The sequence below is a fragment of the Pristis pectinata genome, chromosome 6 (genome assembly GCF_009764475.1).
Source record: "Pristis pectinata isolate sPriPec2 chromosome 6, sPriPec2.1.pri, whole genome shotgun sequence".
NCBI classification, from domain to species: domain Eukaryota; kingdom Metazoa; phylum Chordata; class Chondrichthyes; order Rhinopristiformes; family Pristidae; genus Pristis; species Pristis pectinata.
Window position 1 is genome coordinate 106445569 of NC_067410.1, and position 17001 is coordinate 106462569.

Genomic DNA, 17001 nt, shown 5'->3' on the forward strand with positions numbered 1-17001 from the left:
GGGCATTGACTATAGAACTTGGAACGTTATATTGCAGTTGTCTACGACGCTGGTGAGGCTGCACCTAGAGTATTGTGTACAGTTTTGTTTACCATTAAGCTGGAAAAAGTGCAAAGAAAATTTACAAGAATGTTGCCAGGATTCCAGGGTCTAAGTTACAGGAGAGGTTGGGCAGGACAGGACATTATTCCTTGATGCGTAGGAGACTGAGGGATGACCTTATAGAGGTGTATAAAATCATGAGGGGCATAGTGTGAATGCACACAGTATTCTTCCCAGGAAAAAGGAAACCAAAAATTAGAGGGCATAGGTTTAAGGTGAGAGGGGAAAGATTTAAAAGGGACCTGAGGGGCAACTTCTTCACACAGAGGGTGGTGCATACTGTATATGGACAAACTGCCAAAAGTGGTATTACTCCATGACTCTTCTTCCATATTCAAATAAAATGGAAGAGAATTTTTCACAGTGTTCAAACATGATCACTTTAAAGGGTTTCCATGTATTACCATTGCAATGTTGTCCAAACTCCTATACGGTTTGCTCTATGATAGGTTATCCCATGTCTCTTTTGGGCAATGGTGCCTTTCCATCAAGTGGTGTCACTATCTCTCCAGAGTCTTTTTATTTACTGGGGGAATTTGTCACCTTATTTCCCACCAACTCCACCCCATATCCCACAGACATTGGTTAGTACATGATGGCATGATTGAGGTGTACAAAATTATGAGGCGTATAGACAGGGTAGACTGCAGGAAATATTTCCCCAAATCAGAGGTAGATAAACTAGAGGACATAAATTTAGGGTAAGGGGGAAGAGATTTAGAGGGGATATGAAGGGGGACCCTTCGTACCCAGAGAATGGTGAGTACCTGGAATACACTGCTTGAGAGAGTGGTGGAAGCAGAGTCACTGACATCATTGAAGTGTCTAGACAAGCACTTGAATCACTCAAGCATAGATAGCTATGGGCCAAGTGCTGGGAGATGTGATTAATACAGACGGACAATCACAGGTTGGCATGGACACAGTGGGCCGAATGGCCTGTGCAGTGTGATTTCTAATGACATGGGTTATCAGTACAGCAGTTAAATGGGGGGGGAAAGTAGTCAGTGGTGGGGGGTGGTGCAGGGTGGGGGTCCATCTCAAGTCTAATGGAGTACAGTATTTTGTTTGTCTCCTGGGATCAGGGACCCCAATGGCACGGCTAGCATTTATTGCACATCCCTAACCAATCTTGATTAGGTGATGGTGATCTGCCTTCTTGAACCACTGTAGTCATTGGAGCAAATTGTACCCACAGTTCTCCTGGGGAGTTAGTTCCAGGACTTAAACCCAAGGGTGATGAAGCAATGGCAATCTATTTCCAAGCCACATTGACATGTGAAAAGGGAACCTACAGGTGGTGGTGACCCCCTCTGCCTTCTTCCCTTGTGGAATCATAGGTTTGGGGGTTGTTGTAACATCATGTTGCAGACGTGAGAACACTTTTTTTATTTCATGGACAATGGGCTGGATATTTTAATCAAACTAATAATTTGTGCTTTCCTTGGGGACTTGGAGTTGAAGTAACCAGAGCTCATCTACTTTTAACTTCATTGTCTTTTGGTTGACACTTGGGAGCAACAGATTACTTTGCTGTCTTGTACATTTCGGCAAACCAATCCTCAAGCTTCGTGCACCCAGAAAGATTTAGCCGGGAGTGCTTCGGGGACGCAGAAGCCTGTGTTGGCATATTTGTTCTCCAGCCATAACTGTCCATCTGGGGGAGGTAATGGGGCAGAATCAGATGAATCAGGAGCCCCATGTCACAGCCCCACTCTCCCTTGTTGGAGTAAGGGAAGAATTTGGAAAGAGTCTCTGATGGGAAGCCAGACAGATCACTGCATTTTGCCTGTACATCTGTACACCCCGCACCCTCCTTCCATCACCCACTCTCCTGAGGAAACTATCTATTGCTGAGGGACATCTACTCCATTGTTACTTCTCCTCTGGTACCTTGGTCTTCTTGCTTGGCTGCAGCTACAATCCTGGCCCAACTTCCAAGGTCCATGTCTTCTTAGACAGGAGGACCTGGATAAAGAGCAAGGCATTCTCTAACACTGGAATCAATGAAAGAATGCCTCCGGCTGGGATAAATAAACTTAGCACAGACCAGACACACACAAAACTAGAGCCAATTTAGGTCAGAATGGTTTTATTTCACATGTGGCTATCTAGCATTGATCCAATTGTTTTATAATACATACCGTACAATCATGGACTCATTACTGTTCATGAGGCCATTCAATTCATCAAGCCTTTGCCAACTCTCTGAAAGCAAATCTCCCGCTCTCTCCCCTGCATTGTATTCCTGAAGTATCTATCCAACTCCCTTTAGAAAGGTGGAGTTGAATATGCATAATAACCAAGGGATGTGGATGTAAAGCAATCCATGGAAGGACAATAGGGTTGTTGAAGAGGATATTTTTCACCTGAGTATGGTGGCTTGCAAGCTTGCTAACTGAGGCGATGTGAGGGAAAATCTTCAAAGTGTGTGGAAAGGTCTCAGAAAGAGCTGTCCATCTTGGTGAGGTAATGGGGGAATCTTTAGATGAATCCAGGAGCCCCACTCTCCCCAGTTGCAGGAAGGGAAGAATTCAGAGAGCATCTCTGTTGAGAAACCAAGATTATGGATTGAGAGATAGGAAATGGAATCAGTTTGGAACCACCACACACGAGATGGGCCAAAAGGCCTCTCTCTGCAGTGTATGAATCTAGGGTTCCATAAAGTGTTAAAATCTCATGGAACTCAAATTGGAACCCCTCAGTTTTCTTCAAGAGGATATTTTGCATTAAAGGGCAGCACAATGGCTCCAATTTGCACCAAATTCCAGCATGTGCCTCTTGTATCTCCATTTAGCTGCTCCACTGCAAAGTCTTTACAAGCTATGCAGACTTTGAAGGAGCTTTCCTCCTGAGTCCAAATGAAGGGTCTCAACCGGAAACGTCAACTGTCCATTTCCTCTCCATAGATGTTGCCTGACTCCATAGAGTTCCTCCAGCATCTTGTTTGTTGCTGCAGTCCAGTGGCTCAGCAGCTACTGCTGCCTCACAGCACTAGCACCCCAGGTTTGCCCCTGACCTCCAGTGCTGTCTCTTTGGAGTTTGCAGTTCCCTCTGTGACCGTGTGGGTTTCTCCCCAGGATTGATCCCATTTTCTCCCACATCCCAAAGACATGCCATGTGGTCGGTTAATTGGCAACAGTAAATTTCCCCAAGTAATTTACAGATATGGCAGCAGGAGAACTGGGGGAGGACTAAATCCACGAGAGACAGTATAGGTTACAGAGAACTAAGTATAACAGGAATGATGGAATTACTGAGAGCCAGCATCAACTTGATAGAAAGAAACCATTTGGCCTATGTCATACAGAAAATACAAAGAACATCAACAACGGAAGCTTTATTTTGTTCCTTTTACAAAGTTTTTTTGTATTCATTCAGAGCATGGGTATCACTGGTAAGATAAGGCCTTACCTAATGTTACCCATACCCAATTGCCTTTTGAACTTTTAGGCTTGTTAGGCCAGTTCAGAAGCCTGTGCCTCTGGAATCACACGTAGGCTACAGCGGGCAAGGCTGTCAGATTCCCATCCCTGAAGGAAAGGAACCAGATGGTTGAACAGTTCATAGCCGACACTAGAATTATTTATTCAATTAAATTAATACAAATTCCCCAGCAGCACTGCTGGGATTTGAACCCTTGTCTGCAAATTGTCTCTGGATTATTAATTCAGTCACATAACCACACTGTTAGTTCACCCCATTTCCAACAATAGTGACTATACCTTGTAATTTCTAATAGTACAGTGACTACCTTGCAATTTCCAACAGTGTGTAGGTAATAAAAGCAACTTTGAGGTGTCATCTACTTAAAGCATTGAAGTCATAAATCTGGTCACATGGTCTTACCCTGTTTCCAATATAACTCACATTCCAACAATAGAGTCTGTATTAGCCTTGTTGCCATTCATTATTACACAACATTATATAACTTGACAACATTAATAGCTTTGAAACATGCTTCCTAAACAGTGCTGCTTTTTGTGTTCTCTAAACTGATATATTGAACCATGTATGTTAATTGCTGTTACTGTTTCCTTCTGCACAGATGCCCATAATATCTGTGGATCATCTGGCTAGTCACAAGTATGTTACTCAGATGTAGACTATTTCTTGGTTGAACAGTAAGTCTCCTTTGTTTCCTATCTTTTCAGCAAAATTTAACTCTAAGTGTTGAATAATTACTGTTGAATTTTAACCCTTGTGTTGAGATGTCTCCAATGTTTCTTGAAGTTCCTGATTGGGAGCTATTGAACAACAAAAGAATGACATTAGCTTTGGCATGAGAAGCTGGGGATGTTCTTGAAGCAACAAAGGGAGAGAGAAGATTTGATAGTGGTGGACAAGATAATGACTGGGTAAACATAGGAACGTTATTCCCATTAACAAATGGCTCAAGGACTGGAGGCACCAATTTTGTGTAAAACAAAATAAGTGGAACATTTGAAAGGCACTTGGACAGACACATGGATAGGAAATGTTTAAGAGGGATATGGACCAAACGTGGGCAAGTGGGACTAGCTTAGATGGGAATCTTGGTCAGCATGGGCCAATTGGGCTGAAGGGTCTGTTTCCATGCTCTGACTACTAGTATCTTTGATTTGGAATAGACTGCCTGAAGGAATCAACCAGAAGGGTATTGGATAGGTTCTTGGAAATTTGAAGGGCTATGGAGAAAGAGGGAAATGGGATTGATTGGAAGAAGCCCAAAGGTGATTTCACCAAGCTCATTACTGGGATGAGAGAATAGTCCCATCAAAAGGGGATAAACAATTTGGGTCTCCTTGGAGTTTAGAAGAATGAAGAGTGATTTTTGAGACATACAAAATCCCAAGAAAGTATCACAAGATGGATGTTGAGATGTTCCCACCGGTGGGAGAGTCTTGACCGAGGGGGCATAGTTTCAAGATAAGAGGCTGGTCAGTTATAACCAAGGTATGTAGAGATATCTCCTCACAGAAGATAGTGGATCTCTGGAATTCTGTGCCTCAGTTGTGGAGGCTAGCTCATGAGATATTAAAGATGGAGGCGGATGAATTTTTGAAAGAGATTCTTCAGATTTGACCCAGAGTTTCCAGCAATTAATGAAAAATACTAGGACCTCAGACACACTACATCTGCCCACCTGAACTGTGATTGTTCAGGTATTTCAGTCCAGATGAAGGGGCTTGACCCAAAAATGATGATTATCCATTTCCCTCCACAGATGCTGCCTGACCCACTGAGTTCCTCCAGCATCTCGTTTGTTGCTTCACATTCCAATATCCAGTCTCATCTCCATTTCAGGCTGCTTGCCCAGTTGTTTCAGAGGGGTGTGTGGGTCTACATTGCAGACTGGACTAGGCGTCCTTTGGCCTGGTCAACTCCCTGGGGAAAAGAATCACCAGCCATGCTGACTGACTAAAAAGCAGAAACTTCTCAGTCAGAGTAACACAACACAGAAACAGGCCCTTCAGCCCAACTCATCCATGCTGACCATAGTGTCCACCCAGGTCTTCCCATTTGCCCATGTTTGGCCCATATCTCTCCAAAACTTTCTTATCCATGTATCTGTCAAAATGTCTTAATGTTATTATTGTACCTGCCTCAACCACTTCCTCCAGCAGCTTGTTCCTAATATGCAACACCCTCTGCAGTTGCCCCTCTGGTCCCTTTTAAATCTTTCCCATCACCCAAAACCAATGCTGTCTCGTTTTTAAGTTCCCCTACCCTGGACAAGAGACTGTTCACGTTTCCCATGCTGGAAACAGTCAGCAGGTCAGTCGGCAACTGCAGAGAAAAATGTTTCAGGTTGAGGACCTTTAATCAGGACTAGGGAAACTCAAATAAAACAAGTTGCAGCTCAGAGAAAATGCAAGGGTGATGGGAGCAAATGAGGATAAGGTGGCATGCAGGAGCTGGATGACATGTAGTAGTGCTGCCTCAGTAAAACTACCCTAATCAAAGACCCCACCCACCCCAGACATTCTCTGCATGAAGTTGCCCTGTTCTTTTTAAATTTCTCACCTCTGATCTTAAACCTATGCCCTCGTTCTCACCACTCCCTCCACGGGGAAAAGACTGCTTTCACCCTGTCTGACCCTCATGATCATATACAACTCTCGGGTCACTACCAGGGTCAAGGACAGCTTCTATCCCACTGTTATAAGAGTACTGAATGGTCCCCTAGTACAAGATGGTCTCTTGACCTCAATCTACCTAGTTAGACCTTGCAAGGCCTGCACTGCACTCTTCAACTGCAACACTATTCTGCATTCTGTCATTGTTTTCCCTTGCCCTAACTCAATGCATCAATGTGAACACAAGAAATAGGAGCAGGAGGCGGCCATCTGGCCCATCAAGCCTGCTCCACCATTCAATAAGATCGTGGCAGATCTGGCTGTGGACTCAGCTCCACCTACCTGCCTTTTCCCCATAACCCTAATTACCCTACTATGCAAAAATCCAATTGCATCTTAAATACATATAATGAGGTAGCCTCTACTGCTTGTCTGGGCAGGAAATTCCAGATTCACTACTCTCTGGGAAAAGCAGTTTCTCATCTGTCCTAAATCTATTCTCCTGAATATGTCCCCTAGTTCTCATCTCACCCACCTGTGGAAACAGCATTCCTGTCCTTATCTATCCCTTTCATAATTTTATGTTTCTACAAGATCCCTTCTCATTCTTCTAAACTCCAGCAAATATAGTCCCAGGCGACTCAATCTCTCCTCATAGGCTAACACCCTCATTGCCAGAATCAACCTGGTGAGCCTCCTCTTCACCACCTCCAAAGCCAGTATCTCTTTCCTCAAGGAGACCAGAACTGCACTCAGTACTCCAGGTGCAGCCTCACCGGTACCCTGTACAGTTGCAGCATAACCTCCCTGCTCTTAAATTCAATCTCTCTAGCAATGAAGGCCAACATTCCATTTGCCTTCTTGATAACCTTTTGCATCTGCAAACCAACCTTTTGTGATTCATGCACAAGCACTCCCTAAGTCCCTCTGCACAACAGCATGCTGCAATCTTTTGCCATTTAATAATAATCTGATCTTCTATTTCCCTTCCAAAGTGGATGACCTCACATTTGCCAACATTGTACTCTATCTGCCACTCCTGCCCACTATCTCTCTGCAGACTCTCTACATCATTTGCTTTTCCAATCAATTTAGTGTCATCAGCAAACTTAGATGCACTGTACTCAGTCCACTCCTCCAAATAGTTAACATATTGTGAACAGTTGCAGGCCCATCACCAACCCCTGCAGCACCCCATTCACCACTGATTGCCAACCAGAGAAACACCCATTTATCCAAACTCTCTGCCTTCTAAGATATCTTTATTATTCACATGTACATTGAAACAGTGAAATACATCTTTTGCATAGAGTGTTCTGGGGCAGCCCACAAGTTTTGCCATGCTTCTAGCACCAACATAGTATGCCCACAACTTCCTAACCCGTACATCTTTGGAATGTGGGAGAAGCACCCAGAGGAAACACCACAGACACAGTGAGAACGTACAAACTCCTTACAGACAGCAGCTGGAACCCAGGTTGCTGGCACTAATAGCATTACACTATTGGTTAACCAATCCTCTATCCATGCTAATAGATTACCCCCAACTCCATGCATCATATGGATAAGTCTTTTATGCAGCACCTTATCAAATGCCTTCTGGAAATCTAAGTATACAACATCCACCTGTTCCCCTGTCCACTGAGCTCATTATATCCTCAAAGACCTCCAGAAAGTTGGTCAAACAAGACCCACCCTTCCTGAGTCCATGCTGTGTCTGCCTGATGGAACCACTTCTATTCAGATGTCTCACTATTTCTTAATGATGGCTTTAAACATTTTCCTGACTACAGACGTTGAGCTAACTGGCCTTTTGTTACTTGTCTTTTACCTACAGCCTTTTTTTTTAAAAAGACAGAGTGGTGTGACATTCACTGTCTTCCAATCTGCCAGGACCTGCTCAGAGCCCAGAGAATTTTGGTGAATTATCACAAATGCCTCTATTACAGCTTGCTCCATTTCTTTCAGTACCCTGGGACGCAACCCATCAGGACCAGGGATGTGTCTACCTTTAGACCCACTAGTTTGCTCATCACTGCCTCTTTAGTGAGGGTGATTGTATCAAGGTCCTGACCTCCCATCACATCCATAACATCTCTTTGGCATGTTAGATGCATCCTCCACTCTGAAGACCAACACAAAAGGCCTTGACCATTTCCACATTACCCAATATTAATTACCCTTCTCATCTTCCAAGGGACCTACATTCTCTTTAGCCACCCTTTTTCCAATTTATATAATTATAAAAACTTTCATCATCTGTTTATATTTTGTGCTAGGTTACTTTCATAACCTATCTAACCTTATCACTTGCTTGGTGGTTCTTCATTGCTTTTTAAAGTTTTCCCAGTCTTCCAGTTTCCCACTACTCTTAGTAACTTTGTATGCATGAGCTTTTAGCTTGATGTCACTTATTTCCTTAGTTATCCAAGGCTGGCTCTCCCACCCTTACTTTTAAGTGGAATCTACTTTGAGCACCATGAAAAATCTGAAAATCTTCTACTGTTCCTCAAATGTCCCACTGTGTTTCCAGTCTACACTAGCCAACTCCTCCCTCATCCTATTGTAGTCTCCCTTGTTTAGGCATAATACACTGGTTTTAGATCAAACTATTGCACCCTCCATTTGTATGAGAAATTCAATCATACTGTGATCACTTTCCAAGAGGATCCCTAACTACAGGATCATTAATTTTACCTGTCTCATTGCACAGGACCAGCTCTAAGATAGCATTTTCCCTTGTGGGTTCACTAACATGCTGTTCAAGAAAGCTATCATGGATGCATTCCATGAAGTCCTCTTCAAGACTGCCTCGACCAACTTGATTCACCCAATTTATGTGGAAGTTAAAGTCCCCCATGACAACTGCCGTTCCATTCTTACATGCATCAGATATTTCTTGGGTTATTGCCTGTGACACTAATGTTATTATTCAGTGGCCTATAGACAACTCCCACCAGTGGTTACTCCCCCCATTTACCATTCCTAATCTCAACCCAGATGGACTCAACATTCTGCTCCCTAGATCTTATATTGTCTCTCACTATCACCCTGATCTCAATCTTAAGTGCACTACCCAACCTCCCTTAGCTTCCTGTCCTTCCTTATTACCCAATACCCTGAGATATTTAATTCCCAATCATCTCCATACTGCAACCAATGGCCATTAAATCATACCTCTTTGTACTGATCTGTGCCACAAGTTTACTGACCTTGTTCTGAATACCATGGGCATTAAAGTTCCCTTACACTCATCGTCCATCTAGAATATAGTAATGTTTGTGCCCTTTGCATTTGACTTTTCTGAACTCCACTCTTACTTTTCTCTGTTCTAACTTTTGCTCTGTTCTCTGCTTCCCTGTCTTTCTGCATGGATTCCCATCCCCCTGCCATATTAGTTTAAACCCTTCCCAACAGCACTAGCAAACATTCCCCCTAGGACATCGATCTCAGTCCTGCCCGGGTGTGGACCGTCCGGTTTGTACTGGTCCCACCTCCCCCAGAACCAGTTCCAATGCCCCAGGAACCGGAAACCCTCCCTCCTGCACCACTGCTCAAGCCACATATTCATCCTAACTATGCTGCTATTCCTACTCTGACTAGGATGTGACACAGGTAGTAATCCTGAGATTACCTTTGAGGTCCTACTTTTTTTTTTAATCTCCTAGCTCCCTAAATTCAGCTTGTAGCCTTCATACGGTTTTCTCCCCCTATACCATTGGTACCTACATGCACCACGTCAACTGGCTGTTCACCCTCCCCTTCCAGAATGCCCTGCAGCCACTCCGAGACATCCCAAGCTCCTGTCTATTCCCCTTACCATGGAATCCCCTACCACTAGAGCTCTGCTACTCTTTCCTGCCCTCCTGTGCAGCAGAGCCACTCACAGTGCCATAATCCTGGCTACTGCTGCCTTCCCCTGATGAGCATCTCCCCCAGTAGTATCCAAAGCAGTTTATCTGTTTTGGAGGGAGATGACCACAGGGAACTCCTGCACTACCTTCCTGCCTGTTGGTCACCCAGTCCTTATCTTTCCCTAGGCCTTTAAACTACAGTGTGAACATCTCCCTAAACCTGCTATCCACAACATTCTCAGCATTGTGCATGCTCCAAAGTGAATCCACACACAGCTCCTGTGCTTCATGCAGTCTGTTAGGAGCTGCAGCTGGACACAATTCCTCCGCATGTAGTCATCAGGGACACTGGCAGAATCACTGAGTTACCACATTGCACAGGAGGAGCACAACACAGGTCTGAGCTTACCTGCCATGAATGTAAAGCTTCGAGGGGAAAATAAAGAGATAGAAAAATGAATTAGAACCTACCCTCACCTTAGCATTGGTCGCCCTCCTCATTGAAGCCTGGTATGCAAGAGAAATTTTTCCACTGTACCTCAGTACAGGTGACAATAATAAACCAATATTCACAGGTTGGTATTCAGTCTCAAAATGGCTGCTCTACTTGACCCTAACTTTTTATTAGCTGCTGATAATTAGCTAATTAGTCAATCATCCTTTAACTAACTTACCTCCTAAATCCCTGCAAGTGAAACTCACAAGCAAGGAGACTCACTTCTTTTCAAATCTCCCACTCTCACCCCAAGTCACCAACTCCTTAGCCACCACCTCTTGAGCTAAAGCCTCAGCTTCCCCACTCTAACACTGGCCCACTCACACAATGGCCACTCCAAAATAGCTACTCTCTTTGACCTTTCTTTTTACTAGCTGCTGTTAACAAGCCAATGAGCCAATCAACTACTAACAGCTTGCAAATATGCCTCTTTTAGACTCCTGCAAGGTGAAACTCACAAGCACAGAGACTCACCTCTTTTCAAACTTCCCGCTCCAAATCCTGACTCCTGAAAGGTGAAACTCAGAAGCGCGAGCACAGTGATGAAATAATCTGTATGGATGGCATGTAAAACAAAGTTTTTCACTGTACCTTAGCACATGTGACAATAAAAAGCTAATTACCAATTCAGTAGTGGTACTGGCTGAGAAAGGGTGTTCAAAGTCAAAGTCAAGTTTATTGTCAGATGCACAAGTACGTGTATGCACAGGTGCAATGCAAAACTTACCTGCAGCAGCATCACAGGCACAGAGCATCAGATAAGCAGCATTCACAAGAAAAACATAAATTAAATTATACAGAACTTTTACAAGGAAACACAGTTGAAACAAAAAAAATCAAAGTTCATTGTAGTGCAAAGTTGTCATAGTGTTGCTAAACTGTAGTGATTAGTTTTTTGCCAGTTAGTTCAAGAACCGAGTGGTTGAAGGGAAGTAACTGTTCTTGAACCTGGTGGTGTGGTGTGTCTGCAACAGGTGTACCTCAGAGAAGACAAATGGAATCTGAAATATCAGAAGAGGAAAGAGAAGAATAATGCTGGAAATGTATGATACGAGCCTGGAAAGGCTAATTATCTCAACTTGTTAGAAGGCAGAAATATGCCCAGTTAGAAGTTGCTGTTCTTCCAGCCTACAGGGAGCCTTGTTGGAACAGTGTAGTAGGGCAAATTTAGGAAGGGCAGTGGATGCAGGCAGATGGAAGGTTATGGTTGCCCTCGAGGAGTGAACAGAGATGTTTTATAAAGCAGTCCCCCTATCTCCATTTAGCTTCCCTATGGTAATGGAGACCACAAAGTGAGCACCGAATGCATTGTGTTTGAGAGGCTGATTGGCCACCCCTTCCTACACCTTCCTGTTCATTCAGCCGCGGGAATATCCGTGTTGTTTCAGACCTTTTCATTATAATTGGAGTTTATGATAATCCAGAGGAATTTTTAATCAATTATTCCCCTGATCGATTCTGCCGAACCCACTGTTGTGTGGTTTCCATGGAGACACTCTGGCGCAAGGCTCATCAGTATGCACTCTGCTCATTCATTTATTCCAAAGACTCTTAAAACATTCTCGTCTGTGGCTGTGAATGGCCAACAAGGTGGCAGGTGGTGACGAGTTGAATCAGGGGGATTGTGAAGAAGATGCCGCAAACATCTCTCATCCCACCCCGCACCTCTCAAACCTCGTTGAGCATCAGAATATTAATCTGTACTCGGCAAATCACAGAGATCTGAAGTCAACTTTTTCTTTTAACTTTTTTCCTCAACACAAACCAGCAACCTACCTAACAGTGGCTTCTCAAATTATGCAAGAGGATGGACGTAGATGCGACATTCCTGCTTTCCCAAGAGCCTAAATAGAGTCATAGAATCATACAGCATGAAAACAGGCCCTTCAGCCCAACTGGTCCATGCCAACCCTGCTGCCTGCCAAGCTATCCCATTTGCCCACATTTGGCCCATATCCCTCTAAACCCCTCCTATCTATATACTTATCCCAATGTCTCTTAAATGTAAATCTGGGGGTCATGAATACAAGATAGTCACCAATAAACACAGAATTCAAAAAACTTCTTGATGCTATTCAGAAGAACAAGAGGTGACCTCATTGCCCTTCAAGTTCCCATTAAATAGTTCCCCTCTCACTTTAAACCTATGCCCTCTTGATTCCCCATCCCTGGGAAAAAGACTGTGTGCATTCACCCGATCTATGTCCCTTATGATTTTGTGCACCTCTATAGGATCACCCCTCAGTCTCCTACACTAAAGGAATAAAGAACAAGTCTGCCCAACCTCTCCCTGTAACCCACTTCCTTGAGTCCTGGCAAGATCCTCATAAATAGGTTGAGCGAGCTAGGGCTTTTTGGAAGGAAGGGGGATGAGAGGTGACTTGATAGAGGTCTACAAGATGATAAGAGAAATAGATCGAGCGGACAGTCAGAGACTTTTTCCCAGGGCGAAAATGGCTAACATGAGGGAATATAATTTTAAGGTGATTGGAGGAAGGTGTAAGGGAGATGTCAGAGATACGTTTTTTACACAGAGAGTGGTGGGTGCATGGAACGCACTGCCGGCAGAGGTTGTGGAGGCAGATACATTAGGGACATTTAAGAGACTCTTAGATAGGGACATGAATGATAGAGAAATGGAGGGCTATGTGGGAGGGAAGAGTTAGATAGATATTAGAGCAGGATAAAACGTTGGCATAACATCGTGGGCTGAAGGGCCTGTAATGTTTTATGTTCTATGTTCTAAATCTCATCGAAAGTAACAGAGAGATTCAGCACAAAAACAGGTCCTTTGGCTCACTGAGTCTGCACTGACGATCAAGCACCCATATATACCAATCCTACATTAACCTCCACATTCTCATCAACTCCACCTAGGTTCTACCACTCACCCACACAGCAGAGGTAATTTACAGTGGCCAATTAACCTACCAGTCTGTAAGTCTTTGGGATGTGGGAGGAAACGGAAGCACCCGGGGGAAACCCACACAGTCACGGAGAATATGTAAACTCTACATGACACATCACCTGAGGTCAGGATTGAACCCGGGTCACTAGCATTGCGAAGCGGTGGGCTCTACTAGCTGTGCCACTAATGACATGTACCAACTGGGCAAAATATCATGTTTCTACACTGCAAGTAATAGGATTTAAGATCGGGAATCAGAAATGTCTGAATCCTTTGAGAGTATTGGTATTGGTTTATTATTCTCACTTCTACTGAGGTACAGTGAAAAACTTGTCTTGCATACCGTTCGTACAGATCAATTCATTACACAGTGCATTGAGGTAGTACAGAGTGCATTGAGGTAGTACAGGGTAAAAACAATAACAGAATACAGAGTAAAGTATCACAGCTACAGGGAAGTGCATTGAAGGTAGACAATAAGGTGCAAGGTCAAACAAGGTAGATCGTGAGGTCAGAGTCCATCTCATTGTATAAGGGGACCATTCAATAGTCTTATCACAGTGGGATAGAAGCTGTCCTTGAGCCTGGTGGTACATGCTCTCAGGCTCCTGTATCTTCTTCCTGATGGGAGAGGAGAGAGGAGAGAATGACCCGCGTGAGTGGGGCCTTTGATTATGCTGGCTGCTTCACCAAGGCAGCGAGAGTTATAAGCAGAGTCCTTGGAGGGGAGGCTGGTTTCCGTGATGTGCTGGGCTGTGTCCGCAACTCTCTGCAGTTTCTTGCGGTCCTGGGCGGAGCAGTTGCCATACCAAGCCATGATGCATCCAGATAGGATGCTTTCTATGGTGCATTGATAAAAGTTAATGAGTGTCAAAGGGGACAAACCAAATTTCTTTAGCCTCCTGAGGAGTAACTGCAGGATTTATATTTGATTCTCTCAATTTTTCTGCCGACTGCTAAGTTGAGACCCACGTGAAGGAAGTCAGTTCAGTTCATGGCTCGGAATGGGTGAACATGGGGAAGAGAAACCTGAGGTTGGGGATTTTGAAAAGTCATCAGAAGGCTTCGGGATTTGATGTAGGGGAGAGGGGTTGACGTGAGCTCTTGTAGGGAGTGAAGGTGAGGACTGACTGAAGGTGAGGGTTGATTGAATCAAGAGGGGGAAAACAATCGAGACAAGGGTGTGAAGGGGCCAGAGGTCAGACTGGGGGGGTTACGTCTTGAGGCAAAAATTGGGCTGGGTTCGGGGAGGGCAGATCTTTAAACAGGGCAAAGGTCAAGAATTTAAATGTGTGGAGATCCTAGTCATGGGGGGTTGTTTTGGGGGGACCTTGAGGGAGAGTCAGGAAAATAAATTACTTAAAGGAGACCATCCTCAATTGGGGTCCCAACGCAAACTTGGGACCTGCTCCAGAACGCCCCCTTTAAATAACACAGGGCCAGGCAACACGGCAAAAGCTGTACTGGTGAGCAGTTGACAACAAACCATCCATGCACAATTGGAGGCTGCAGAAGTAACAAAGCATGCATTACTTGGCATTGCATATTACTGCGACGCAGGGGCTGCATGGTAATATAACACTATTACAGCACCGGTGACCCGATTCAATTCCTGCCGCTGTCTGGAAGGAGTTTGTATGTTATCGCCATGTGTGCGTGGGTTTCCTCCGGGTGCTCTGGTTCCCTCCCACATTCCAAAGACATACGAGTTAGGAAGTCGTGGGCATGCTATGTTGGCGCCAGAAGCGTGGCGACACTTGCGGGCTGCCCCCAGCACATTCTCAGTAATGCAAAAGGTGCATTTCACTGTGCGTTTCGATGTACATGTGACTAATAAATAAATATCTTATTTGTATCCATTCTGTACCCTCCAATGAGTTGGACGCTTGGAGAGACGGAATGAATTTAGTGCACAACACAGTCCGTGTGCTAAATCCCGATTTTCAAATATCCTTTTTTTGTGGAAGTCGTATTATGCAGCACAGAGAATTGTGATCCTATGCCATGTATCTCCTGGGAAGCAAGGGTGGGAAGTTCTTGAAGAGTTTATGGAATCCAGCTAGTCCCTTCCAGCTGATAGTAATTGTGTTTTCAGAGAAGTTTACAATTTGCTGTCGTGTCCTCAGTGCAAGGGATCGGAATGTGGAAAATTGAAATTGCCCATCTTGGCAAGAGAAACAGAAAGAAAAAGGTCAATAAAAGCACAAGCTGCAGATGCTGGAAATCTGAAGTAAAGTCAGAAAACACTGGAAACACTCAGCAGGTCAGGCAGCATCTACAGAGAGAGAGACAATACAGTGTTAACTTGTTAAGTCATCAGAAGTGGAAAAGTCCTGATTCTGATGAATGGACACGGGCCTGAAATGTTAACGCTGTTCCTCTCTCTCCACGGACACTGACCTGCTGAGTATTCCCAGTAGTTTCTGTTCTAATTTTTATACAAAAGGGTATATTGGTTATTGATAAGCAAGAGAGTGAGGGTAAGCAGGAGTGCAGAGATGAGATTACAATCAGATTGGCCATCATGTTATTGACAGGCAGAGCAGGCTCAAGGGGGTCAAGTTGTTTCCTCTTGCTCCTCATTAATATGTTCATAAATAATTAACAACAATACTGCATTTATCAATCACATTTAAAATAGCAAAATCAGCCAAGTCTCTCCATCGTACCCCAGTTTTACCCTATCAGGGATGTTCACCCTCCCCCTCCACCACCCTTGTTGCATCTTAATGAGTGTCTCTTGTTTCCTTCCCATTTCTGATGCAGAGTCCTCGACCCGAAACATTCGCTCTTGTTTCTCCTCCCAGCCTGAATTGCCGAGTGTTTCTCACACTTTCAGTTTTAATTTAAGATTTCCAGCATTATTCTCCGTGGTAATGTCGTCAAACCAAATTCAGCAATGATAAGATATTAGATAAGAAATCTTTATTAGTCACGTACATCGAATCACACAGTGAAATGCATCTTTTGCATAGAGTGTTCTGGGGACAGCCCGCAAGTGTCACCATGCTTCCGGCGCCAACATAGCACGCCCACAACTTCCTAACCCGTACGTCTTTGGAATGTGGGAAGAAACCGGAGCACGCGGAGGAAACCCACGCAGACACGGGGAGAACGTACAAACTCCTTACAGACAGCAGCCGGAATTGAACCCGGGTCACTGGCGCTGTAATAGCGTTATGCTAACCGCTACACTACCATGCCTGTTATAAATAACATAAATAAGTGAGGCATAAATAAGTGAGAGAAGGCTCAGTGAAAATGATGGGTTTTAGGGAGCATCTCACAGGAGCAGAGAGGGGCAGAGAAGGTTCAGGTCAAGTCAGTCAGTGGCAAACCAATCACATTAGATGTGCTGGAGGATGGAACTGGAGGCCTGGAGTTGATCACAGAGCTGGCAGAGGGATTTGAAAGCAAGGACGAGAATGTTAAAACTGAACTGTTTCTTGGCTAGAAGTTTTAGGAGGTCAGCGAACTCGGCATGACCCTGGATTCTTGCTGCAGATCATCATCTATTGATTCACCGGTGGGACTCTGCCATTGACTTGTGGCAGTGCACAAGGCATCACATTCCAAGCTTCA

General features: G+C 44.3%; 1 protein-coding gene across 14 annotated transcripts in view; it reads left to right on the forward strand.

The window, feature by feature from the left end:
- mbnl1 (muscleblind-like splicing regulator 1) overlaps positions 1–17001 on the forward strand; it is a 414821-nt gene that overhangs the window by 390728 nt on the left and 7092 nt on the right. For all 14 annotated transcript variants that reach the window (XM_052018920.1, XM_052018919.1, XM_052018927.1 and 11 more), the window contains one exon: positions 4151–4226. In XM_052018920.1, the coding sequence (XP_051874880.1) occupies positions 4151–4207 (57 nt within the window). In that variant the 3' untranslated portion in view covers positions 4208–4226. The remainder of the gene's footprint in view (positions 1–4150; positions 4227–17001) is intronic.